The following is a 27,303-nucleotide window of genomic DNA, read 5'->3' as shown; positions in this document are numbered from 1 at the left end:
TTTAAGAGTTGACTAGATATGTTTCCCCTAACATTATAGCTGGTTGTTTACCATTGCATATATATATTCAAGATATTTTTATGTCAGCATGAAGTCCAGGCTTACTTTGTTAAGAGGCCCCTTGCATTGGTGGAGAGCTAACAAAAATAAATAGCCCACCTTGGTGAAATTGGCAAAACCCTACACCATCTGAGTGCATCTCCTCTGCAGCAGGCAAAATAGCTTGCAAAAAAAGTAAGCGAGCCTCAGCCAGGAGCAGGTGGACATGTTAACATCTTTGTATTTCAATGCAAACTTTCTGAAAGAATAAATAACAGAATGTTATAAATAGTGGTAGTCTACCTCTTACTAGTTCTATCTCTTTTCAGTTTGTGGATTTGTTTTGCTTAATTAGAAAAGTTTGTTCGGCTGCTTAAAAAATTGGACCAACAATTCTGTTAATGTTATCCGATTAGTCGATTAATCGAAAAAATAATCGGCCAATTAATCGAATATGAAAATAATCGTTAGTTGCAGCCCTAAACATAATTATAATGCCCCTAATTAAATTGTTATATTTTTTGATCAGATACCTCCTGCACCTCCCAGACCAGATTTTGATGCTTCCCGAGAGAAGTTGCAAAAACTTGGAGAAGGGGAAGGATCAATGACAAAGGAAGAGTTCACCAAAATGAAACAGGAACTTGAGGCGTATGTGTCCTTTTTATTTTGCTTTATTATTAGTATTATTAGCAAATTGGTTGGGCTTAAAGCATCCTTATTAGGTGTGATATAAAGCTGGTAAATTAATTGAATAGTCTTGTCAGATGGTCATCAATAAAGTTTTTTTTTGTTTTTTTTAAACTTTATTTAGTAATAGCATGATAACAGGTGTTCTGCATGAGCTTATGAGAATTATATGCTTCCTAAAGCAATCCTTTAAAAATAAGGGTTTTTTTTGTTCTTTTTTCTACAATTTGAGGAATTTGAAGGGACATTAAACTGCTGGGCACAAATATAATAGAATATTTACTACTTACCGTGGTATTGTATTTCCTTCTGATCTCTTAGTTTAACTGCGTACTCCAGTTCGGGGAGTTCTGCGTCTTTATACTGTGAATTGCCATCTTGGAGATTACATATTCTTGCTCTCTGTCAGTGCACATTCACAGATCAGTGCTGTTGCTGGCAATATCATGCACTTTGTGTTAACACAGAATATACAGAGTGAGAGCTTTTATATTTTTCCTATTGTTTTTAAAAATAAATTACCTAATATACATAAAACGGCCACAGTAATAATAAAGAGCAATGCAGCCTCTGCTAAAACAGTTTATTAATATAAAAAAGCACAATACAGCTGTCAGTCACTTATCTGTGATTGGACACTGCTACATAAGCTTTTCTGAAAGGTTAAATTATATCCTAAAACTAAGGACCAGTTTGGGACAAAAGGGTGAGGGATTTTGGGGGGGAATGTGATAAATATGTTAATATATGTGTAAATTATCTCTGAACTGGTGTAATTTTAGAGAACATTTGAAACACTAATATACATACATCAGTGGATATAGCTTTATATATCATCTTTGGTGGGGATATAGATTGATAAATATACATATGTATACATATAAAGACTCAATTTGATCCTAGAAATTAGATTTCTTTCATGTAATTAGCAAGAGTCCATGAGCTAGTGACGTATGGGATATACATTCCTACCAGGAGGGGCAAAGTTTCCCAAACCTCAAAATGCCTATAAATACACCCCCCACCACACCCACAATTCAGTTTTACAAACTTTGCCTCCTATGGAGGTGGTGAAGTAAGTTTGTGCTAGATTCTACATTGATATGCGCTCCGCAACAGGTTGGAGCCCAGTTTTCCTCTCAGCGTGCAGTGAATGTCAGAGGGATGTGAGGAGAGTATTGCCTATTTGAATGCAATGATCTCCTTCTACGGGGTCTATTTCATAGGTTCTCTGTTCGTAGAGATTCATCTCTTACCTCCCTTTTCAGATCGACGATATACTCTTATATATACCATTTCCTCTACTGATTCTCGTTTCAGTACTGGTTTGGCTTTCTACAAACATGTAGATGAATGTCCTGGGGTAAGTAAGTCTTATTTTCTGTGACACTCTAAGCTATGGTTGGGCGCTTTTTTATAAAGTTCTAAATATATGTATTCAAACATTTATTTGCCTTGACTCAGGATGTTCAACATTCCTTATTTTCAGACAGTCAGTTTCATATTTGGGATAATGCATTTGAATCAATCATTTTTTCTTACCTTAAAAAATTTGACTTTTTCCCTGTGGGCTGTTAGGCTCGCGGGGGCTGAAAATGCTTCATTTTATTGCGTCATTTTTGGTGCAGACTTTTTTGGCGCAAAAAATCTTTTCTGTTTCCGGCGTCATACGTGTCGCCGGAAGTTGCGTCATTTTTTGACGTTCTTTTGCGCCAAAAATGTCGGCGTTCCGGATGTGGCGTCATTTTTGGCGCCAAAAGCATTTAGGCGCCAAATAATGTGGGCGTCTTATTTGGCGCTAAAAAAAATATGGGCGTCGCTTTTGTCTCCACATTATTTAAGTCTCATTTTTCATTGCTTCTAGTTGCTAGAAGCTTGTTCTTTTGCATTTTTTCCCATTCCTGAAACTGTCATTTAAGGAATTTGATCAATTTTGCTTTATATGTTGTTTTTTCTCTTACATATTGCAAGATGTCTCATGTTGCATCTGAGTCAGAAGATACTTCAGGAAAATTGCTGCCTGGTGCTGGAACTACCAAAGCTAAGTGTATCTGCTGTAAACTTTTGGTAGCTGTTCCTCCAGCTGTTGTTTGTATTAAATGTCATGACAAACTTGTTAATGCAGAAAATATTTCCTTTAGTAAAATACCATTACCTGTTGCAGTTCCATCAACATCTAATGTTCAGAGTGTTCCTGATAACATAAGAGATTTTGTTTCTGAATCTATTAAGAAGGCTATGTCTGTTATTCCTCCTTCTAGTAAACATAAAAAGTCTTTTAAAACTTCTCTTTATCCAGATGAATTTTTAAATGAACATCATCATTCTGATTCTAATGATTCTTCTGGTTCAGAGGATTCTGTTTCAGAGGTTGATGCTGATAAATCTTCATATTTATTTAAAATGGAATTTATTCATTCTTTACTTAAAGAAGTCTTAATTGCATTAGAAATTGAAGATTCTGGTCCTCTTGATACTAAATCTAAACGTTTAGACAAGGTCTTTAAATCTCCTGTGGTTATTCCAGAAGTTTTTCCTGTTCCTGGTGCTATTTCTGAAGTAATTTCCAGGGAATGGAATAATTTGGGTAATTCATTTACTCCTTCTAAACGTTTTAAGCAATTATATCCTGTGCCGTCTGACAGATTAGAGTTTTGGGACAAAATCCCTAAAGTTGATGGGGCTATCTCTACCCTTGCTAAACGTACTACTATTCCTACGGCAGATGGTACTTCCTTTAAGGATCCTTTAGATAGGAAAATTGAATCCTTTCTAAGAAAAGCTTATTTATGTTCAGGTAATCTTCTTAGACCTGCTATATCTTTGGCGCATGTTGCTGCAGCTTCAACTTTTTGGTTGGAAACTTTAGCGCAACAAGTAACAGATCTTGATTCTCATAACATTATTATTCTTCTTCAACATGCTAATAATTTTATCTGTGATGCCATTTTTGATATTATCAGAGTTGATGTCAGGTTTATGTCTCTAACTATTTTAGCTAGAAGAGCTTTATGGCTTAAAACTTGGAATGCTGATATGTCTTCTAAATCGACTCTACTTTCCCTTTCTTTCCAGGGTAATAAATTATTTGGTTCTCAGTTGGATTCTATTATCTCAACTGTTACTGGTGGGAAAGGAACTTTTTTACCACAGGATAAAGAATCTAAGGGTAAAAACAGGGCTAATAATCGTTTTCGTTCCTTTCGTTTCAACAAAGAACAAAAGCCTGATCCTTCATCCTCAGGAGCAGTTTCAATTTGGAAACCATCTCCAGTCTGGAATAAATCCAAGCCTTCTAGAAAAGCAAAGCCAGCTTCTAAGTCCACATGAAGGTGCGGCCCTCATTACAGCTCAGCTGGTAGGGGGCAGATTACGTTTTTTCAAAGAAATTTGGATTAATTCTGTTCACAATCTTTGGATTCAGAACATTATTTCAGAAGGGTACAGAATTGGTTTCAAGATAAGACCTCCTGCAAAGAGATTTTTTCTTTCCCGTGTCCCAGTAAACCCAGCGAAAGCTCAAGCATTTCTGAAATGTGTTTCAGATCTAGAGTTGGCTGGAGTAATTATGCCAGTTCCAGTTCTGGAACAGGGGCTGGGGTTTTATTCGAATCTCTTCATTGTACCAAAGAAGGAGAATTCCTTCAGACCAGTTCTGGATCTAAAAATATTGAATCGTTATGTAAGGATACCAACATTCAAAATGGTAACTGTAAGGACTATCCTGCCTTTTGTTCAGCAAGGGCATTATATGTCTACAATAGATTTACAGGATGCATATCTGCATATTCCGATTCATCCAGCTCACTATCAGTTTCTGAGATTCTCTTTCCTAGACAAGCATTACCAGTTTGTGGCTCTGCCGTTTGGCCTAGCAATAGCTCCAAGAATTTTTACAAAGGTTATCGGTGCCCTTCTATCTGTAATCAGAGAACAGGGTATTGTGGTATTTCCTTATTTGGACGATATCTTGGTACTTGCTCAGTCTTCACATTTAGCAGAATTTCATACGAATCGACTTTTGTTGTTTCTTCAAAATCATGGTTGGAGGATCAATTCACTAAAAAGTTCATTGATTCCTCAGACAAGGGTAACCTTTTTGGGTTTCCAGATAGATTCAGTGTCCATGACTCTGTCTTTGACAGACAAGAGAAAATTGATTTCAGCTTGTCGAAACCTTCAGTCACAATCATTCCCTTCGGTAGCCTTATGCATGGAAATTCTAGGTCTTATGACTGCTGCATCGGACGCGATCCCCTTTGCTCGTTTTCACATGCGACCTCTTCAGCTCTGTATGCTGAACCAATGGTGCAGGGATTACACAAAGATATCTCAATTAATATCTTTAAAACCGATTGTACGACACTCTCTGACGTGGTGGACAGATCACCATCGTTTAGTTCAGGGGGCTTCTTTTGTTCTTCCGACCTGGACTGTAATTTCAACAGATGCAAGTCTTACAGGTTGGGGAGCTGTGTGGGGGTCTCTGACAGCACAAGGGGTTTGGGAATCTCAGGAGGTGAGATTACCGATCAATATTTTGGAACTCTGTGCAATTTTCAGAGCTCTTCAGTCTTGGCCTCTTCTGAAGAGAGAATCGTTCATTTGTTTTCAGACAGACAATGTCACAACTGTGGCATACATCAATCATCAAGGAGGGACTCGCAGTCCTCTGGCTATGAAAGAAGTATCTCGAATTCTGGTTTGGGCGGAATCCAGCTCCTGTCTAATCTCTGCGGTTCATATTCCAGGTATAGACAATTGGGAAGCGGATTATCTCAGTCGCCAAACGTTGCATCCGGGCGAATGGTCTCTTCACCCAGAGGTATTTCTTCAGATTGTTCAAATGTTGGATCTTCCAGAAATAGATCTGATGGCTTCTCATCTAAACAAGAAACTTCCCAGGTATCTGTCCAGATCCCGGGATCCTCAGGCGGAGGCAGTGGATGCATTATCACTTCCTTGGGAGTATCATCCTGCCTATATCTTTCCGCCTCTAGTTCTTCTTCCAAGAGTAATCTCCAAGATTCTGAAGGAATGCTCGTTTGTTCTGCTGGTAGCTCCAGCATGGCCTCACAGGTTTTGGTATGCGGATCTTGTCCGGATGGCCTCTTGCCAACCGTGGACTCTTCCGTTAAGACCAGACCTTCTGTCGCAAGGTCCTTTTTTCCATTAGGATCTCAAATCCTTAAATTTAAAGGTATGGAGATTGAACGCTTGATTCTTGGTCAAAGAGGTTTCTCTGACTCTGTGATTAATACTATGTTACAGGCTCGTAAATCTGTATCTAGAGAGATATATTATAGAGTCTGGAAGACTTATATTTCTTGGTGTCTTTCTCATCATTTTTCCTGGCATTCTTTTAGAATTCCGAGAATTTTACAGTTTCTTCAGGATGGTTTAGATAAAGGTTTGTCCGCAAGTTCCTTGAAAGGTCAAATCCCTGCTCTTTCTGTTCTTTTTCACAGAAAGATTGCTAATCTTCCTGATATTCATTGTTTTGTACAAGCCTTGGTTCGTATAAAACCTGTCATTAAGTCAATTTCTCCTCCTTGGAGTTTGAATTTGGTTCTGGGGGCTCTTCAAGCTCCTCCGTTTGAACCTATGCATTCATTGGACATTAAATTACTTTCTTGGAAAGTTTTGTTCCTTTTGGCCATCTCTTCTGCCAGAAGAGTCTCTGAATTGTCTGCTCTTTCTTGTGAGTCTCCTTTTTCTGATTTTTCATCAGGATAAGGCGGTGTTGCGAACTTCTTTTAAATTTTTACCTAAGGTTGTGAATTCCAACAACATTAGTAGAGAAATTGTAGTTCCTTCATTATGCCCTAATCCTAAAAATTCTAATGAGAAATCATTGCATTCTTTGGATGTTGTTAGAGCTTTGAAATATTATGTTGAAGCTACTAAGACTTTCCGAAAGACTTCTAGTCTATTTGTCATCTTTTCCGGTTCTAGAAAAGGCCAGAAAGCTTCTGCCATTTCTTTGGCATCTTGGTTGAAATCTTTAATTCATCATGCCTATGTTGAGTCGGGTAAAACTCCGTCTCAGAGGATTACAGCTCATTCTACTAGGTCAGTTTCTACTTCCTGGGCGTTTAGGAATGAAGCTTCGGTTGATCAGATTTGCAAAGCAGCAACTTGGTCTTCTTTGCATACTTTTACTAAATTCTACCATTTTGATGTGTTTCCTTCTTCTGAAGCAGTTTTTGGTAGAAAAGTACTTCAGGCAGCTTTTTCAGTTTGAATCTTCTGCTTATGTTTTCATTTAAACTTTATTTTGGGTGTGGATTATTTTCAGCAGGAATTGGCTGTCTTTATTTTATCCCTCCCTCTCTACTGACTCTTGCGTGGAAAGATCCACATCTTGGGTAGTCATTATCCCATACGTCACTAGCTCATGGACTCTTGCTAATTACATGAAAGAAAACATAATTTATGTAAGAACTTACCTGATAAATTCATTTCTTTCATATTAGCAAGAGTCCATGAGGCCCACCCTTTTTTGTGGTGGTTATGATTTTTTTGTATAAAGCACAATTATTCCAATTCCTTATTTTTTATGCTTTCGCACTTTTTTCTTATCACCCCACTTCTTGGCTATTCGTTAAACTGATTTGTGGGTGTGGTGAGGGGTGTATTTATAGGCATTTTGAGGTTTGGGAAACTTTGCCCCTCCTGGTAGGAATGTATATCCCATACGTCACTAGCTCATGGACTCTTGCTAATATGAAAGAAATGAATTTATCAGGTAAGTTCTTACATAAATTATGTTTTTCCTTTTTTGCAGGTGTTAAACACATAAAATTGTAGCATTGCTAGTGTTAAAATTGCATGTTCTATAAGATCACTGTAATGTAACTTTGTTCCTTGTATGTTGATGGACAGTGTACTGCAGTATGCCCTGATGTATACTTCTTGCCTACAGTTGTCTTGTTGTGAGAAGTCTTGTTTTCTGTTAACATGCACTAATGTTAATTTCCTTGTTTGTAGGGAATATTTGGCCATCTTCAAAAAAACTGTAGCTATGCATGAAGTCTTCCTGTGCCGTGTGGCAGCTCACCCTATTCTTAGGAAAGATTTAAATTTTCATGTCTTTTTGGAGTACAATCAGGATGTAAGTAAAGTCTTTAATAAATCATTTCATATTTAAATAACATTTTAAATGGTAAACTATGTAGACAATGTGTACATTTTGAAGAATTAATGCACCAATATTATAAAGACGAAAAAATAAAATGTGGAAGCACAGTTTTTATTTTATAATCTGACTGGTGCACAGGCCCTCACAGGATATGTGCGTATGCCGATAAAAAACAATAACTTTTTCTGAAAATGTTTTGCTAATAGAAGTATAGTGCAAAAATGCTGATATTTAAAATTGAAAGGTTCTCATGCACATTTTAATTTTGGCCTCTCTATACCTTAAAGGGATTTTGATACATGCCTGGTGATGTTAGTGTATTGTCACTACAAATAGTTGCTTTATTTCTGTTTTATAAAACTGATTGCTTACGATGGATTTAGATTTTGCTGTACAAGATTCACATGAATCCTTTCTTACCTACTGATCAATGTCATTCTTGTTTTAGAAAACATTGCCAAGAAAACATTTACTGACATCATACCAGTGTCCATTGCTTTTTGTGTTTCCAGGAGAAAGCATTTAGAGCTGGAAAGTATAGAACAATATGTGATTGACACATAAATAGCTTTAAGGGACAGTCTAGTCATATTAAAGTCTTATATTAGATTAAGCTGCAAATAGCCTTCTGCATCCCCTTTAATATCATGCGGCAGGAACAGTAAAAAAAAAGTTATAATTTCTGGCCACTTTGAAATGGCTGCGTCCGATCGGAGCTGCATATAGCGTCCAATCACAAAAGACTCACTAGTTGGATTCAGAAGACTGTCAGTACTATTCAGCATAGTGCCCAGATGCAGCTCGGATCATGACATAGTGTGCGGAGTTTGTGGCCAGAAACGATACACCAATTTTCATATAACTGCATGTAATGGATACTACTATAAAGAATAAATTGCACAGATATATATAGGGTATAAACACTTTAAAAACTTACTTGGAAGCTCCCAGTTTAACACTGTTGATGAGATTAGGCTGGGACACCCAGTGAAAGGGGCTGGAAAAACCAAAAGAAACAAAGAAAAAGGAAACGTATTTAAAAAATAGTGCTCTTAAAAAAACTGAGAATATTATTTGTACGCTAGAAATGTCTTTAAGTTGCTTCTACACTCGTGAGATTAATAGTGTCCCTTCAATGCAGCATCCAAATTTTGATCATGTCTCATGTCCAACCCAATCCCAAGAGGCTAAACAAATAACTCTTCTTTTAGGCAATTGTTGATTTGTTTTATTATCCAAATTGAATGCTCGCCCCAGTATGTTTTATTTAAATGTTTATCATCCTTTTGCCATATAGAACAGCCGCACTTATCAATGACATTTAAATTAAAGTGATGGTAAACTTTCCCCTTTGTATAAACAGATCCAAAATGTTAGCGATATTTTAGATGTAGTTTAATTCATCAGTTGTAAGTTTTATTTTTTAGACCATGTACCAAAATGGTACATGGTCTAAAAAATAAAACTTACCAGGACAGGCTCAATGACCTAAATATGTATAGCTTAGAGGAGAGAAGGGAAATAGGTGATATGATAGCAACTTTCAAGTACATTAAAGGGTTTAGTAAAACTGAGGCTGTGGGTATTTTACATAAAATGGAAAATTCAAGAACAAGGGGTCATGAGCTCAAGCTAAAGGGTAGTAGATTCAGGAGTAATTTGAGGAAGCACTTCTTTACAGAAAGAGTGATTGATTTATGGAATAAACTTCCTCAAGAGGTAGTAGCAACAAACACTGTGGGGGACTTTAAAAATGCATGGGACAAGCATAGGGCTATCCTACGAACTAGATAAGTTTATACTGTTAGGTAAGGTCGGGCAGACTTGCTGGGCCTATGGCTCTTATCTGCCGTCAATATCTATGTTTCTATGTAATGTAGCACTAAAATTCTTATACCCCGCACTCTGGCCACCCACTTCAAAAAATATTTATTTTGCATGATGTACCGAGTCCACGGATTCATCCTAACTTGTGGGATATTGTCCTTCTTGACAGGAAGTAGCAAAGAGAGCACCACCGCAGAGCTGTCTATATAGCTCCCATCTTAACTCCACCCCCCAGTCATTCTCTTTGCTGGCTCTAAGCAGGAAGAGTAAAGAAGAGGTGTTAAACTGTTAGTTTTTATTTCATCTTCAATCAAGAGTTTATTTCTCCAACATAGGTGTGTCCGGTCCACGGCGTCATCCTTACTTGTGGGATATTCTCTTCCCCAACAGGAAATGGCAAAGAGCCCAGCAAAGCTGGTCACATGATCCCTCCTAGGCTCCGCCTTCCCCAGTCATTCTCTTTGCCGTTGTACAGGCAACATCTCCACGGAGATGGCTTAGAGTTTTTTGGTGTTTAAATGTAGTTTTTATTCTTCAATCAAGAGTTTGTTATTTTAAAATAGTGCTGGTATGTACTATTTACTCTGAAACAGAAAAGTGATGAAGATTTCTGTTTGTAAGAGGAAAATGATTTTAGCAACCGTTACTAAAATCGATGGCTGTTTCCACACAGGACTGTTGAGAGGAATTAACTTCAGTTGGGGGAAACAGTGAGCAGACTTTTGCTGCTTGAGGTATGACACATTTCTAACAAGACGATGTAATGCTGGAAGCTGTCATTTTCCCTATGGGATCCGGTAAGCCATTTTTATTACATAAGAATAAAGGGCTTCACAAGGGCTGTTAAGACTGGTAGACATTTTCTGGGCTAAAACGATTGATATATAAGCATTTTTAATACTTCATAGCTTTGAGGAATTATTTTATTCTTGGGAATTATGTAAAATAACCGGCAGGCACTGTATTGGACACCTTATTCTCTAGGGGCTTTCCCTAATCATAGGCAGAGCCTCATTTTCGCGCCTCTATTGCGCACTTGTTTTTGGGAAGCATGACATGCAGATGCATGTGTGAGGAGCTCTGATACATAGAAAAGGCTTTCTGAAGGCGTCATTTGGTATCGTATTCCCCTTTGGGCTTGGTTGGGTCTCAGCAAAGCAGATACCAGGGACTGTATAGGGGTTAAATATAAAAACGGCTCCGGTTCCGTTATTTTAAGAGTTAAAGCTTTCAAATTTGGTGTGCAATACTTTTAAGGCTTTAAGACACTGTGGTGAAATTTTGGTGAATTTTGAACAATTCCTTCATACTTTTTCACATTTGCAGTAATAAAGTGTGTTCAGTTTAAAATTTAAAGTGACAGTAACGGTTTTATTTTAAAACGTTTTTTGTACTTTGTTATCAAGTTTATGCCTGTTTAACATGTCTGAACTACCAGATAGACTGTGTTCTGTATGTGGGGAAGCCAAGGTTCCTTCTCATTTAAATAGATGTGATTTATGTGACACAAAATTTAGAGAAAATGATGCCCAAGATGATTCCTCAAGTGAGGGGAGTAAGCATGGTACTGCATCATCCCCTCCTTCGTCTACGCCAGTCTTGCCCACACAGGAGGCCCCTAGTACATCTAGTGCGCCAATACTCCTTACTATGCAACAATTAACGGCTGTAATGGATAATTCTATCAAAAACATTTTAGCCAAAATGCCCACTTATCAGCGAAAGCGCGACTGCTCTGTTTTAGAAAATACGGAAGAGCATGAGGACGCTGATGATATTGGTTCTGAAGTGCCCCTACACCAGTCTGAGGGGGCCAGGGAGGTTTTGTCTGAGGGAGAAATTTCAGATTCAGGGAAAATTTCTCAACAAGCTGAACCTGATGTAATTACATTCAAATTTAAATTGGAACATCTCCGCGCTCTGCTTAAGGAGGTGTTATCTACTCTGGATGATTGTGAGAATTTGGTCATTCCAGAGAAATTATGTAAGATGGACAAGTTCCTAGAGGTCCCGGGGCCCCCCGAAGCTTTTCCTATACCCAAGCGGGTGGCGGATATTGTAAACAAAGAATGGGAAAGGCCCGGCATACCTTTCGTCCCTCCCCCTATATTCAAGAAATTGTTTCCTATGGTCGACCCCAGAAAGGACTTATGGCAGACAGTCCCCAAGGTCGAGGGGGCGGTTTCTACTCTAAACAAACACACCACTATACCCATAGAAGATAGTTGTGCTTTCAAAGATCCTATGGATAAAAAATTAGAGGGTTTGCTTAAAAAGATGTTTGTTCAGCAAGGTTACCTTCTACAACCAATTTCATGCATTGTTCCTGTCACTACAGCAGCGTGTTTCTGGTTCGATGAACTAGAAAAGGCGCTCAATAAAGATTCTTCTTATGAGGAGATTTTGGACAGAATTCATGCTCTCAAATTGGCTAACTCTTTCACCTTAGACGCCACTTTGCAATTGGCTAGATTAGCGGCGAAAAATTCTGGGTTTGCTATTGTGGCGCGCAGAGCGCTTTGGCTAAAATCTTGGTCAGCGGATGCGTCTTCCAAGAATAAATTGCTTAACATTCCTTTCAAGGGGAAAACGCTGTTTGGCCCTGACTTGAAAGAGATTATTTCTGATATCACTGGGGGTAAGGGCCACGCCCTTCCTCAGGATAGGTCTTTCAAGGCTAAAAATAAACCAAATGTTCGTCCCTTTCGCAGAAACGGACCAGCCACAAGTGCTACATCCTCTAAGCAAGAGGGTAATACTTCTCAAGCCAAGCCAGCCTGGAGGCCAATGCAAGGCTGGAACAAAGGTAAGCAGGCCAAGAAACCTGCCACTGCTACCAAGACAGCATGAGATGTTGGCCCCCGATCCGGGACCGGATCTGGTGGGGGGCAGACTCTCTCTCTTCGCTCTGGCTTGGGCAAGAGATGTTCTGGATCCTTGGGCGCTGGAAATAGTCTCCCAAGGTTATCTTCTGGAATTCAAGGGGCTTCCCCCAAGGGGGAGGTTCCACAGGTCTCAATTGTCTTCAGACCACATAAAAAAACAGGCATTCTTACATTGTGTAGAAGACCTGTTAAAAATGGGAGTGATTCATCCTGTTCCATTAGGAGAACAAGGGATGGGGTTCTACTCCAATCTGTTCATAGTTCCCAAAAAAGAGGGAACATTTAGACCAATCTTAGATCTCAAGATCCTAAACAAGTTTCTCAAGGTTCCATCGTTCAAAATGGAAACCATTCGAACAATTCTTCCTTCCATCCAGGAAGGTCAATTCATGACCACGGTGGATTTAAAGGATGCGTATCTACATATTCCTATCCACAAGGAACATCATCGGTTCCTAAGGTTCGCCTTTCTGGACAAGCATTACCAGTTTGTGGCACTTCCGTTCGGATTAGCCACTGCTCCAAGAATTTTCACAAAGGTACTGGGGTCCCTTCTAGCGGTGCTAAGACCAAGGGGCATTGCAGTAGTACCTTACTTGGACGACATTCTGATTCAAGCGTCGTCCCTTCCACAAGCAAAGGCTCACACGGACATCGTCCTGGCCTTTCTCAGATCTCACGGGTGGAAAGTGAACGTAGAAAAAAGTTCTCTGTCTCCGTCAACAAAAGTTCCCTTCTTGGGAACAATAATAGACTCCTTAGAAATGAGGATTTTTCTGACAGAGGCCAGAAAATCAAAACTTCTATACTCTTGTCAAGTACTTCATTCTGTTCCTCTTCCTTCCATAGCGCAGTGCCTGGAAGTAATAGGTTTGATGGTCGCGGCAATGGACATAGTTCCTTTTGCGCGAATTCATCTGAGACCATTACAACTGTGCATGCTCAGTCAGTGGAATGGGGATTATACAGACTTGTCTCCGACGATACAAGTAGATCAGAGGACCAGAGATTCACTCCGTTGGTGGCTGTCCCTGGACAACCTGTCACGGGGGATGAGCTTCCGCAGACCAGAGTGGGTCATTGTCACGACCGACGCCAGTCTGGTGGGCTGGGGCGCGGTCTGGGGACTCCTGAAAGCTCAGGGTCTTTGGTCTCGGGAAGAATCTCTTCTCCCGATAAATATTCTGGAACTAAGAGCGATATTCAATGCTCTCAAGGCTTGGCCTCAGCTTGCAAAGGCCAAATTCATACGGTTTCAATCGGACAACATGACGACTGTTGCGTACATCAACCATCAGGGGGGAACAAGGAGTTCCCTGGCGATGGAAGAAGTGACCAAAATTATTCAATGGGCGGAGTCTCACTCCTGCCACTTGTCTGCAATCCACATTCCAGGAGTGGAAAATTGGGAAGCGGATTTTCTGAGTCGTCAGTCATTTCATCCGGGGGAGTGGGAACTCCATCCGGAAATCTTTGCCCAAATTACTCAGTTGTGGGGCATTCCAGACATGGATCTGATGGCCTCTCGTCAGAACTTCAAGGTTCCTTGCTACGGGTCCAGATCCAGGGATCCCAAGGCGACTCTAGTAGATGCACTAGTAGCACCTTGGACCTTCAAACTAGCGTATGTATTCCCACCGTTTCCTCTCATCCCCAGGCTGGTAGCCAGGATCTATCAGGAGAGGGCATCGGTGATCTTGATAGCTCCTGCGTGGCCACGCAGGACTTGGTATGCAGACCTGGTGAATATGTCATCGGTTCCACCATGGAAGCTACCTTTGAGACGGGACCTTCTTGTTCAAGGTCCGTTCGAACATCCGAATCTGGTCTCACTCCAACTGACTGCTTGGAGATTGAACGCTTGATTTTATCAAAGCGAGGGTTCTCAGATTCTGTCATTGATACTCTTGTTCAGGCCAGAAAGCCTGTAACTAGAAAAATCTACCATAAAATATGGAAAAGATATATCTGTTGGTGTGAATCTAAAGGATTCCCTTGGGACAAGATAAAAATTCCTAAGATTCTATCCTTTCTTCAAGAAGGTTTGGAGAAAGGATTATCTGCAAGTTCTTTGAAGGGACAGATTTCTGCTTTGTCTGTGTTACTTCACAAAAAGCTGGCAGCTGTGCCAGATGTTCAAGCTTTTGTTCAGGCTCTGGTTAGAATCAAGCCTGTTTACAAACCTTTGACTCCTCCTTGGAGTCTCAATTTAGTTATTTCAGTTCTTCAGGGGGTTCCATTTGAACCCTTACATTCCGTTGATATTAAGTTATTATCTTGGAAAGTTTTGTTTTTGGTTGCAATTTCTTCTGCTAGAAGAGTTTCAGAGTTATCTGCTCTGCAGTGTTCTCCTCCTTATCTGGTGTTCCATGCAGATAAGGTGGTTTTGCGTCCTAAACCTGGTTTTCTTCCGAAAGTTGTTTCTAACAAAAACATTAACCAGGAGATGGTCGTGCCTTCTTTGTGTCCGAATCCAGTTTCAAAGAAGGAACGTTTGTTGCACAATTTGGATGTAGTTCGTGCTCTAAAATTCTATTTAGATGCTACAAAGGATTTCAGACAAACATCTTCCTTGTTTGTTGTTTATTCTGGTAAAAGGAGAGGTCAAAAAGCAACTTCTACCTCTCTATCTTTTTGGCTTAAAAGCATCATCAGATTGGCTTATGAGACTGCCGGACGGCAGCCTCCTGAAAGAATCACAGCTCATTCCACTAGGGCCGTGGCTTCCACATGGGCCTTTAAGAACGAGGCTTCTGTTAATCAGATATGTAAGGCAGCGACTTGGTCTTCACTGCACACTTTTACCAAATTTTACAAATTTGATACTTTTGCTTCTTCTGAGGCTATTTTTGGGAGAAAGGTTTTGCAAACCGTTGTGCCTTCCATCTAGGTGACCTGATTTGCTCCCTCCCGTCATCCGTGTCCTAAAGCTTTGGTATTGGTTCCCACAAGTAAGGATGACGCCGTGGACCGGACACACCTATGTTGGAGAAAACAGAATTTATGTTTACCTGATAAATTACTTTCTCCAACGGTGTGTCCGGTCCACGGCCCGCCCTGGTTTTTTAATCAGGTCTGATGATTTATTTTCTTTAACTACAGTCACCACGGTATCATATGATTTCTCCTATGCAAATATTCCTCCTTTACGTCGGTCGAATGACTGGGGAAGGCGGAGCCTAGGAGGGATCATGTGACCAGCTTTGCTGGGCTCTTTGCCATTTCCTGTTGGGGAAGAGAATATCCCACAAGTAAGGATGACGCCGTGGACCGGACACACCGTTGGAGAAAGTAATTTATCAGGTAAACATAAATTCTGTTTTTTAAATGGTATCGGTGTTGTACTATTTGCTCTCAGGCAGTACATAGATGAAGATTTCTGCCTGGAGGATGACGATCTTAGCATTTGTAGCTAAGGTCCACTGCTGTTCCCACATGAGCTGAGGAGTACAGGAAAACTTCAGTGTGAGGAACGGTTCTTGCTATACAGCAATGAGGTATGTTCAGTCATTTTTCTGTAGAGACTTTGTTAACTCAGAAAGGCAGACAGTATCCCCATTAGGGGAAGGGTAAGCAGTAATCCTAGTATGAAAGAGGTTTTACTAGCTTGCATAAAGGGCTAAAAAAAAATTTGGGCACTCAGTTTGTTTATGTAAAATTGGTACAAACATTTGTGTGCTCTGGGAGTAACATTTATGTTTATGGGACGTTTGCTTGAGGGGTCATTTGGCTTATTTTGGGTTTGTTATAACCCACATGGTTTTCAAACTAGGTTTGTTATATTTGAGTAGGCCCCAGTAACATTGAGATAGGTGGGCGGGGCCTATTTCTCTTGTTAAGTGTGTTCAGTCCACGGGTCATCCATTACTTATGGGATATATTCTCCTCCCCAACAGGAAGTTGCAAGAGGATCACCCAAGCAGAGCTGCTATATAGCTCCTCCCCTCACATGTCATATCCAGTCATTCTCTTGCAACCCTCAACAAAGGAGGAGGTCGCGGGAGGAGTTGGAGTTTTTACTTAATTATTCTTCAATCAAAAGTTTGTTATTTTAAATGGCACCGGAGTGTGCTGTTTTTTCTATCTCAGGCAGTATTTGGAAGAAGAAACTGCCTGCGTTTTCTATGATCTTAGCAGGCGTAACTAAGATCCACTGGCTGTTCTCGACATTCTGAGGAGTGGGGTAACTTAAGAACATGGGAATAGCATGCGGGGTCCACCGCAAATGAGGTATGTGCAGTACAATATTTTCTGGGAATGGAATTGACTAAGAAAATACTGCTGTTACCCGTATGATGTAAGTACAGCCTTAAATGCAGTAGTAGTGACTGGTATCAGGCTGATAAATGTATGCACAGTAGAGTTATTTTCTAGGGACTAGAATTTGACTGTGAAAATACTGTTAATACTGAAATAATGCTTAAGCCTTATCTGCAGTGGTAGCGACTGGTTGCAGGCTTAGTAATAACTTTGCATGACATTTAAAGAAATTTATTTTCAAAACGTTTACTGGCATGTTATTCGTTTTGTGAGGTACTTTGGTGATAAATCCTTTGGGCATGAATTTTTTTCCACATGGCTAACGTATATTTCTGCATAGAAACCGTTATATCAGGTCTCCCTCTGTTGTAAATGAGCGGGAGGGGCCTCTTTTTAGCGCCTTGTTGCGCAGTTAAAATTCTAGCACAGTCTTCCTGCTTCTTCCTCCTTGATCCAGGACGTCTCTAGAGAGCTCAGGGGTCTTCAAAATTTGTTTTTTGAGGGAGTTAATCAGTCACAGCAGACCTGTGACAGTGTGTGAGACTGTGATATAAACGTTTAATATTAATTTGATATAGGTTTTTTTTGGGTACTGAGGGGTTAATCATCCGGTTGCTAATGGGTGCAATCCTCTGCTAATTAATACATTTAAAGAATTGTTGACTATAACTGAATTATTCTTTAGTTACTCAACTGTGTTTTTTAAAAGCGATGCAGCGTTTTTTATATTGCTTGCAAACTTATTGAAAGTATTTTCCAAGCTTGCTTGCTAGTCTGTTTAAACATGTCTGATACAGAGGAATCTGCTTGTTCATTATGTTTAAAAGCCGTTGTGGAGCCCAATAGAAATATGTGTACCAATTGTATTGATGTTACTTTGAAAAATCAATCTGTACCGCTTAAAAAATTATCACCAGACAACGAGGGGGCAGTTATGCCGTATAACTCTCCTCACGTGTCAGTACCTTCGTCTCCCGCTCGGGAGGTGCGTGAGATTGAGGCGCCAAGTACATCAAGGCCCTTACAAATCACTTTACATGATATGGCTAATGTTATGAAAGAAGTATTATACAATATGCCAGAGTTAAGAGGCAAGCGCGACAGTTCTGGGTTAAGGACAGAGTGCGCCGATGACACGAGAGCCATGTCTGATACTGCGTCACAATTTGCAGAACATGAGGACGGAGAGCTTCATTCTGTGGGTGACGGTTCTGATTCGGGGAGACCGGATTCAGAAATTTCAAATTTTAAATATAAGCTTGAGAACCTCCGCGTGTTGCTAGGGGAGGTGTTAGCGGCTCTGAATGATTGTGACACTATGGCAATCCCAGAGAAATTATGTAAGCTGGATAAATACTACGTTGTGCCGGTGTGTACTGACGTTTTTCCTATACCAAAGAGGCTTACAGAGATTATTAGTAAGGAGTGGGATAGACCCGGTGTGCCTTTTTCCCCTCCTCCGATATTTAGAAAAATGTTCCCTATAGACGCCACCACACATGGCAGACTGTCCCTAAGGTGGAAGGAGCAGTTTCTACTTTAGCCAAGCGTACCACTATCCCGGTGGAGGATATCTGTGCTTTCTCAGATCCAATGGATAAAAAATTAGAGGGTTATCTTAAGAAAATGTTTATTCAACAAGGTTTTATATTACAGCCTCTTGCATGCATTGCGCCTGTCACTGCTGCAGCGGCATTCTGGTTTGAGTCTCTGGAAGAGGCGATTCGCACAGCACCATTGGATGAGTCTCTGAGCAAGATTAGAACCCTTAAGCTGGCTAATGCGTTTGTTTCGGATGCCGTAGTGCATTTAACCAAACTTACGGCTAAAAATTCCGGATTCGCCATACAGGCGCGCAGAGCGCTTTGGCTTAAATCCTGGTCAGCAGATGTAACTTCCAAGTCTAAACTACTTAACATTCCTTTCAAAGGGCAGACCTTATTCGGGCCCGGCTTGAAGGAAATTATTGCTGACATTACTGGAGGTAAGGGCCACACCCTTCCTCAGGACAGGGCCAAATCGAAGGCCAAACAGTCTAATTTTCGTGCCTTTCGTAATTTCAAGGCAGGAGCAGCATCAACTTCCTCCGCTCCAAAACAGGAAGGAACTGCTGCTCGTTACAGACAGGGTTGGAAAGGCAACCAGTCATGGAACAAGGGCAAGCAGGCCAGAAAGCCTACTTCCGCCCCTAAGACAGCATGAAGTCAGGGCCCCCTTTCCGGAGACGGATCTAGTGGGGGGCAGACTCTCTCTCTTCGCCCAGGCTTGGGCAAGAGATGTACAGGATCCCTGGACGCTGGAGATTATATCTCAGGGATACCTTCTGGATTTCAAGACTTCTCCTCCACAAGGGAGGTTTCATCTGTCAAGGTTATCAACAAACCTAGTAAAGAAAGAGGCATTTCTACAATGTGTAGAAGACCTCTTAGTGATGGGAGTGATCCACCCAGTTCCGCGGACGGAACAGGGGCAAGGGTTTTATTCAAATCTGTTTGTGGTTCCCAAGAAAGAGGGAACCTTCAGACCAATCTTAGATTTAAAAATCTTAAACAGATTCCTAAGGGTTCCATCGTTCAAGATGGAAACCATTCGGTCCATCCTACCCATGATCCAAGAGGGTCAATATATGACCACAGTGGATTTAAAGGATGCCTACCTTCACATACCGATTCACAAAGATCATTATCGGTACCTAAGGTTTGCCTTTCTAGACAGGCATTACCAGTTTGTAGCGCTTCCCTTCGGGTTGGCTACGGCCCCGAGAATTTTTACAAAGGTTCTGGGCTCTCTTCTGGCGGTACTAAGACCACGAGGCATATCGGTGGCTCCGTACCTAGACGACATTCTGATACAAGCGTCAAGTTTTCAAAATGCAAAGTCTCATACAGAGATAGTTCTAGCATTTCTGAGGTCGCATGGGTGGAAAGTGAACGTGGAAAAGAGTTCTCTGTTACCACTCACAAGGGTCCCTTTTCTAGGGACTCTTATAGATTCTGTAGAGATGAAGATTTACCTGACGGAGTCCAGGCTATCAAAATTTCTCAATGCTTGCCGTGTCCTTCACTCCATTCCAAGCCCATCAGTAGCTCAGTGCATGGAAGTGATTGGCTTAATGGTCGCGGCAATGGACATGGTGCCATTTGCGCTCCTACATCTCAGACCGCTGCAACTATGCATGCTAAGTCAATGGAACGGGGATTACTCAGATCTGTCCCCTTTGCTAAATCTGGACCAGGAGACCAGAGATTCTCTTCTCTGGTGGTTATCACGGGTTCATCTGTCCAAAGGAATGTCCTTTCGCAGACCAGATTGGACGATTGTAACAACAGATGCCAGCCTACTAGGCTGGGGAGCAGTCTGGAACTCCCTGAAGGCTCAGGGATCGTGGACTCAGGAGGAGAAACTCCTCCCAATAAACATTCTAGAATTAAGGGCAATATTCAATGCTCTTCTAGCTTGGCCTCAGTTGGCAACACTGAGGTTCATCAGATTTCAGTCGGACAACATCACGACTGTGGCTTACATCAATCATCAAGGGGGAACCAGGAGTTCCCTAGCGATGTTGGAAGTCTCGAAGATAATTCGCTGGGCAGAGTCTCACTCTTGCCACCTGTCAGCGATCTACATCCCAGGCGTGGAGAACTGGGAGGCAGATTTTTTAAGTCGCCAGACTTTTCATCCGGGGGAGTGGGAACTTCACCCGGAGGTATTTGCCCAACTAATTCTTCGTTGGGGCAAACCGGATCTGGATCTCATGGCATCTCGCCAGAACGCCAAGCTTCCTTGTTACGGATCCAGGTCCAGGGACCCGGGAGCGGTGCTGGTAGATGCACTAGCAGCCCCTTGGGTTTTCAACATAGCTTATGTGTTTCCACCTTTTCCGTTGCTTCCTTGACTGATTGCCAGGATCAAACAGGAGAGAGCATCGGTGATTCTGATAGCGCCTGCGTGGCCACGCAGGACCTGGTATGCAGACCTAGTGGACATGTCGTCCTGTCCACCATGGTCTCTACCCCTGAGGCAGGACCTTCTAATTCAGGGTCCTTTCAACCATCCAAACCTAATTTCTCTGAGGCTGACTGCTTGGAAATTGAACGCTTGATTCTATCAAATCGTGGGTTTTCGGATTCGGTTATTGATACATTAATACAGGCTCGGAAACCTGTTACCAGAAAAATTTACCACAAGATATGGAGTAAATATTTATATTGGTGTGAATCCAAGAGTTACTCATGGAGTAAGGTTAGGATTCCTAGGATATTGTCTTTTCTACAAGAGGGTTTAGAAAAGGGCTTATCCGCTAGTTCACTAAAGGGACAGATTTCTGCTCTGTCTATTCTTTTACACAAGCGTCTGGCAGAGAATCCAGACGTCCAGGCTTTTTGTCAGGCTTTGGCTAGGATTAAGCCTGTGTTTAAAGCTGTTGCTCCTCCGTGGAGCTTAAACTTGGTTCTTAAAGTTCTCCAGGGTGTTCCGTTTGAACCCCTTCATTCCATTGATATTAAGCTTTTATCTTGGAAAGTTCTGTTTTTGATGGCTATTTCCTCGGCTCGAAGAGTCTCTGAGTTATCTGCCTTACATTGTGATTCTCCTTATCTGATCTTTCATTCAGACAAGGTAGTCCTGCGTACTAAACCTGGGTTTTTACCTAAGGTTGTTTCTAACAAGAATATCAATCAAGAGATTGTTGTTCCATCCTTATGTCCTAATCCTTCTTCAAAGAAGGAACGTCTTTTGCATAATTTAGACGTGGTCCGTTCTCTGAAGTTCTACTTACAGGCAACTAAAGATTTTCGACAAACTTCTTCTCTGTTTGTCGTTTACTCTGGACAGAGGAGAGGTCAAAAGGCTTCGGCTACCTCTCTCTCTTTTTGGCTTCGTAGCATAATACGCTTAGCCTATGAGACTGCTGGACAGCAGCCTCCTGAAAGAATTACAGCTCATTCCACTAGAGCTGTGGCTTCCAACTGGGCCTTTAAGAATGAGGCCTCTGTTGAACAGATTTGCAAGGCTGCAACTTGGTCTTCACTTCATACTTTTACCAAATTTTACAAATTTGACACTTTTGCTTCTTCGGAGGCTGTTTTTGGGAGAAAGGTTCTACAGGCAGTGGTTCCTTCTGTCTAATGTTCCTGCCTTGTCCCTCCCATCATCCGTGTACTTTAGCTTTGGTATTGGTATCCCATAAGTAATGGATGACCCGTGGACTGAACACACTTAACAAGAGAAAACATAATTTATGCTTACCTGATAAATTTGTTTCTCTTGTAGTGTGTTCAGTCCACGGCCCGCCCTGTCTATTTGAGGCAGGTTCTAAATTTTAAATTATAACTCCAGTCACCACTGCATCCTATAGTTTCTCCTTTCTCGTCTTGTTTCGGTCGAATGACTGGATATGACATGTGAGGGGAGGAGCTATATAGCAGCTCTGCTTGGGTGATCCTCTTGCAACTTCCTGTTGGGGAGGAGAATATATCCCATAAGTAATGGATGACCCGTGGACTGAACACACTACAAGAGAAATAAATTTATCAGGTAAGCATAAATTATGTTTTTCGCGCCTCACATTTAGTTATACAGACAAGCAGCAAGCAACTTCTTCTGAGGTCCTGATGATCTTCAGAGGGCCTATTCGAAGCTTTAACCCCATATTATCGTTCCTAAGGGCAGGTAGGGCCACAGCAGAGCTGTGGCAAGGTGCTTATAGGGGTGTTTAACCGGTTTTAGACATTTTTCAATCCGGTTTTTCATTTGGGGGTTTATTGCTTATTAACTTGTGGTGCAATCCTTCTAAAGCTTAGTGGGTACACTGTTAAAATTTCAGAAAAATTCAAGCAATTTTAACCTGTTTTGAAGTTTGTGTATGCCTTTTTTTCTCTTAAAGGCACAGTACCGTTTTTGCAAATTGTGTTTTTTTTATTAAATAAAGTGTTTTCCAAGCTTGCTTGCTTTATTACTAGTCTGTTAAACATGTCTGACACTGAGGAAACTCATTGTTCAATTTGTTTAGAAGCCATTGTGGAACCCCCTCTTAGAATGTGTCTCACTTGTACTGATATGTCTATAAATTGCAAACAGCATATTTTTTTTCTTTTTTTTTCTTTTTCAAAAGAGCTTTATTAAAGTATAAATGAAAAGATAAAATACAACAGAAATAGGACTTTCAAAAAGTTACATAGTCAGACCATGACTAGTACACAATGCTCAGAACATATATGTGGTAATTACAATTTTAGTCCATCAGTAAGCTCCATTATTTTCTCTTTTTTTTTGTTTTCTTTAACAATATTATCTAGAACAGGATAAAATTCGAACATTTATAAAACATTGTTAACAATAATAATAATCAGAAATAGAATAAAGACACATAGCTCAAAGTTTAAAGTATTAATGTATAGTAGTCCATTGGACCATGTATAACAGTACATTATTAGTGTCATGAGTGTCAAAGAATTGGAAAAGGGGAGAGGGAAGGGGGAAGGAGAGAGAAAAAAAAATATATATATATATAATCAATAAGTTTAAGCATATCGCTAGAGTAAAGGGAAGGGCAAGAAAAGAAGAGATTGGAAGAGCAGAGTCTGTCATACAGTTCAAGTGACCCATTATATCTGTGCACCATGATCAGTATCACCTCCTATGGCCTCTTTCCACCTAATCATCATTACTTCATCTGTCACTACTTTGCCTGACTCCCAGTAATGTCTTCTGTCTATATTAAGAGAAATTAAGAGAATGTGTCACCTGTGCCTTCCAGAGGTCCAGAGTGGGTATCAAAGTCGACTTCCACCTCTGGGGTATAAGGGCTTTAGCGCTGTTCAAAAAGGTCATTAGGAACAGTTGCGTGGCAGTATCCTCCACCCTAGGCAAAGAATGAAATAATAAAATGTCTGGTTCTAAAGGTAGTGTCACTGAAAATGTATTCCTAATATATGTAACGACACCTCCAGCATTTGCCATTAATGTTTTTGTAGATTTGTTTTAACCTAGCAGGGGTCAAATACCAGCGTGAGATAAATTTAAAGTTTATTTCTTGTGTATTGGCAGAAATTGAACATTTTTTGTGCAAGAGGAAGATTTTTGACTAGTCCTTCGGAGTGATATTTGTGTGTAGGTCTGAGTGCCACTTATGAATATAAGCGGGTAAAAAGTCTGTTGGAGTCAACAATTTGTATATTTTGGATAGTAAGTGCCGTGCTGGGCTCTCTGACATACAGAGGCTTTCAAATTGAGTGAGTCATCTGGTTAATAGAGGTCTCCTGGGGTGTTTACATACAAAGTGAGAGACCTGAGAGTACGAGAACCAGGAGGAGAAAACTGAGCCCTCTGCTCCTACCAATTCATTCTGCGGTATCACTGCTCCATCGCGGATCAGGGATCCGATAGCTCTATCGCAAATATGAGTTACCTTTGTGTCTGATCTGGGGATATGGGACAAAGGAATTTCTGGGTTCCCCCGGAAAGGTGTTAAGGGAGATGGGTTAGAAGAGATATGTGAAGTAATATTCATTAGCCTGTCCCATTGAGAGAACAATTAATTTAAAAGAGGGTATAGCTTGATCAATGGTGGCCTATTCTGTGGCGTGAGCCATAACAGAGCGCCCACATTGCATACTTGCAGTATATCAGAATCCAAACAGATCCACTGCTTTTGGTCTGATAGGGAGCACCACTCCGGTATTCTCTGTAGTAGGGTGGCTGTTCTGTAACTCACAAGGTCCGGTACACTCAGTCCCCCTCTATCCCTGGTCAAATAAAGTTTTTTTAATGTACTCTAGGCTTAAGTTTGTTCCATATGAAATTCTCTAACCTTGAAGTTTTACGAGATAGTGACTGGGCAGAGGTAAAGCTACCGTTTGTAGGAGATAAAGTATATGGGGCAAAATGTTCATTTTCAATATCTGTATCCTACCAAACCAGGAAAAAGTTTTGCTACCCCATCTGGAAAGGTCATTTATAATTTCATTTTGGATGAGGATATAATTAGGTTCTATCATGTCCGCAGGGTCAGCTGTAAGATAAACACTCAAATGCTTAAGTTTTTTAGGTTGGATTTTGAGGGGGCAATAAGAAGCAATCCTTTCCTGATCAATATGAGGAATATTAATGGTGAGTATCTCAGATTTTGCAAGGTTGAGGTGGAAATTTGAAAATCTACCGTATATTTGGAATTCTCTAAGCAAAGCTGGGATAGACTCATCTATGTCAGTCAAGGTTAACAACACATCATCGGCGTAAAGAGCCTCTTTATATTCAGTATTGGTTACTGTAATTCCCCGGATTTGTTGATTGTGCCTAATCTTATGTGCCAATATTTCAATAGAGAGGGCAAATAATAGGGGGATAAGGGGCATCCCTGGCGTGTCCCATTAGAGATCCTAAAGGGGTGCAAACAGCATATTTTGACTTATAAAAGTTTGGCATTAGATGATTCTCAGACAGAAGGAAATCAGGTTTTGCCATCTAGTTCTCCCCAAGTGTCTCAAGCAGTAACGCCCGCACAAGCGACGCCAAGTACTTCTAGTGCGTCTAATTCTTTCACCTTGCAAGATATGGCTTCACTTATGAATACTACCCTCACAGAGGTTTTATCTAAGCTGCCTGGTTTGCAAGGGAAGCGCAGTAGCTCTGGGTTAAGAACAAATGCTTAGCCTTCTGACGCTTTAGTAGCCGTATCCGATATTCCCTCACAATGTTCTGAAGTAGGGATGATGGATTTGATGTCTGAGGGTGAGATTTCTGATTCAGGAAAGACATTCCCTCAGACAGATTCAGATATGACGGCATTCAAATTCAAGCTAGAGCACCTCCGCTTATTGCTCAGGGAGGTTTTAGCTACTCTGGATGATTGTGACCCTATTGTAGTTCCAGAGAAATTGTGTAAAATGGACAAATATTTAGAGGTTCCTGTTTACACTGATGTGTTTCCGGTCCCTAAGAGGATTTCGGACATTGTTACTAAGGAGTGGGATAAACCAGGTATTCCGTTCTCTCCCCCTCCTGTTTTTAAGAAAATGTTTCCCATTTCTGACACCATAAAGGACTCATAGCAAACGGTCCCTAAGGTGGAGGGAGCTATTTCTACCCTGGCTAAGCGTACAACTATACCTATTGAAGACAGTTGTGCTTTCATTGATCCTATGGATACAAAATTAGAGGGTCTCCTAAAGAAAATTTTTGTTCATCAAGGTTTTCTTCTTCAACCTATAGCGTGCATTGTTCCTGTAACCACTGCAGCTGCCTTTTGGTTTGAGGCTCTAGAAGAGGCTCTTCAGGTGAAGACCCCACTAGATGATATTTTGGACATAATTAAGGCTCTTAAGTTGGCTAATTCTTTTATTACAGACGCCGCTTTTCATCTTGCTAAATTAGCGGCTAAGAATTCAGGTTTTGCCATTTTAGCGTGTAGAGCGTTATGGCTTAAGTCCTGGTCAGCTGACGTGTCATCTAAATCTAAGCATTTGTCGATCCCTTTCAAAGGTAAGACCCTATTCGGGCCTGCATTGAATGAGAACATTTCTGACATTACTGGAGGGAAGGGTCATACCCTTCCTCAGGATAAGTCAAATAAGACTAGGACCAAACAAAATAATTTTCGTTCCTTTCGAAACTTCAAGAGTGGTCCCTCTACCTCTTCCCCTGCTGCAAAGCAAGAGGGGAACTTTGCTCAATCCAAGCCAACCTGGAGACCTAATCAGGCTTGGAACAAGGGTAAACAGGCTGCCACTAAGTCAGCATGAAGGGGTAGCCCCCGATCCGGGACCGGATCTAGTAGGGGGCAGACTCTCTCTCTTTGCTCAGGCCTGGGCAAGAGGCGTTCAGGATTCCTGGGCAGTAGAAATTGTAACCCATGGGGATACCTTCTAGATTTCAAGCATTCTCCTCCAAGGGGGAGGTTCCATCTGTCTCAATTGTCTGTAAAACCGACAAAAAGAGAGGCGTTCTTACGCTGTGTAGAAGACCTTTTTACCATGGGAGTGATCTGCCCAGTTCCAAAAGCAGAACAGGGGCATGGGTTCTACTCCAATCTGTTTATAGTTCCCAAAAAGGAGGGAACCTTCAGACCAATTCTGGATCTCAAGATCCTAAACCAATTCCTAAGAGTTCCATCTTTCAAGATGGAGACAATTCGGACTATCTTACCATTGATCCAGTAGGGTCAATATATGACCACCGTGGACTTAAAGGATGCGTATCTACACCTTCCTATCCACAAATATCATCACCAGTTCCTCAGGTTCGCCTTTCTGGACAAGCATTATCAGTTTGTGGCTCTTCCTTTCGGGTTGGCCACGGCGCAGCGAATCTTCACGAAGGTGCTAGGGTCTATTCTGGCGGTTCTAAGGCCACGGGGCATAGCAGTGGCGCCTTATCTAGACGACATTCTAATTCAAGCGTTGTCCTTCCAACTAGCCAAGTCTCGCACGGACTTAGTGTTGGCCTTTCTAAGGTCTCACGGGT

General features: G+C 41.1%; 1 protein-coding gene across 4 annotated transcripts in view; it reads left to right on the top strand.

Moving 5' to 3' along the window:
* SNX6 (sorting nexin 6) overlaps positions 1–27,303 on the top strand; it is a 236,054-nt gene that overhangs the window by 118,786 nt on the left and 89,965 nt on the right. For all 4 annotated transcript variants that reach the window (XM_053697750.1, XM_053697753.1, XM_053697751.1 and 1 more), the window contains 2 exons: positions 569–690; positions 7,720–7,843. In XM_053697750.1, the coding sequence (XP_053553725.1) occupies positions 569–690; positions 7,720–7,843 (246 nt within the window). The remainder of the gene's footprint in view (positions 1–568; positions 691–7,719; positions 7,844–27,303) is intronic.

This window comes from Bombina bombina, chromosome 1 (genome assembly GCF_027579735.1).
Source record: "Bombina bombina isolate aBomBom1 chromosome 1, aBomBom1.pri, whole genome shotgun sequence".
NCBI lineage: Eukaryota > Metazoa > Chordata > Amphibia > Anura > Bombinatoridae > Bombina > Bombina bombina.
Note: the sequence above shows the minus strand (reverse complement) of the source record. Positions and strands in the feature narration are given on the sequence as shown.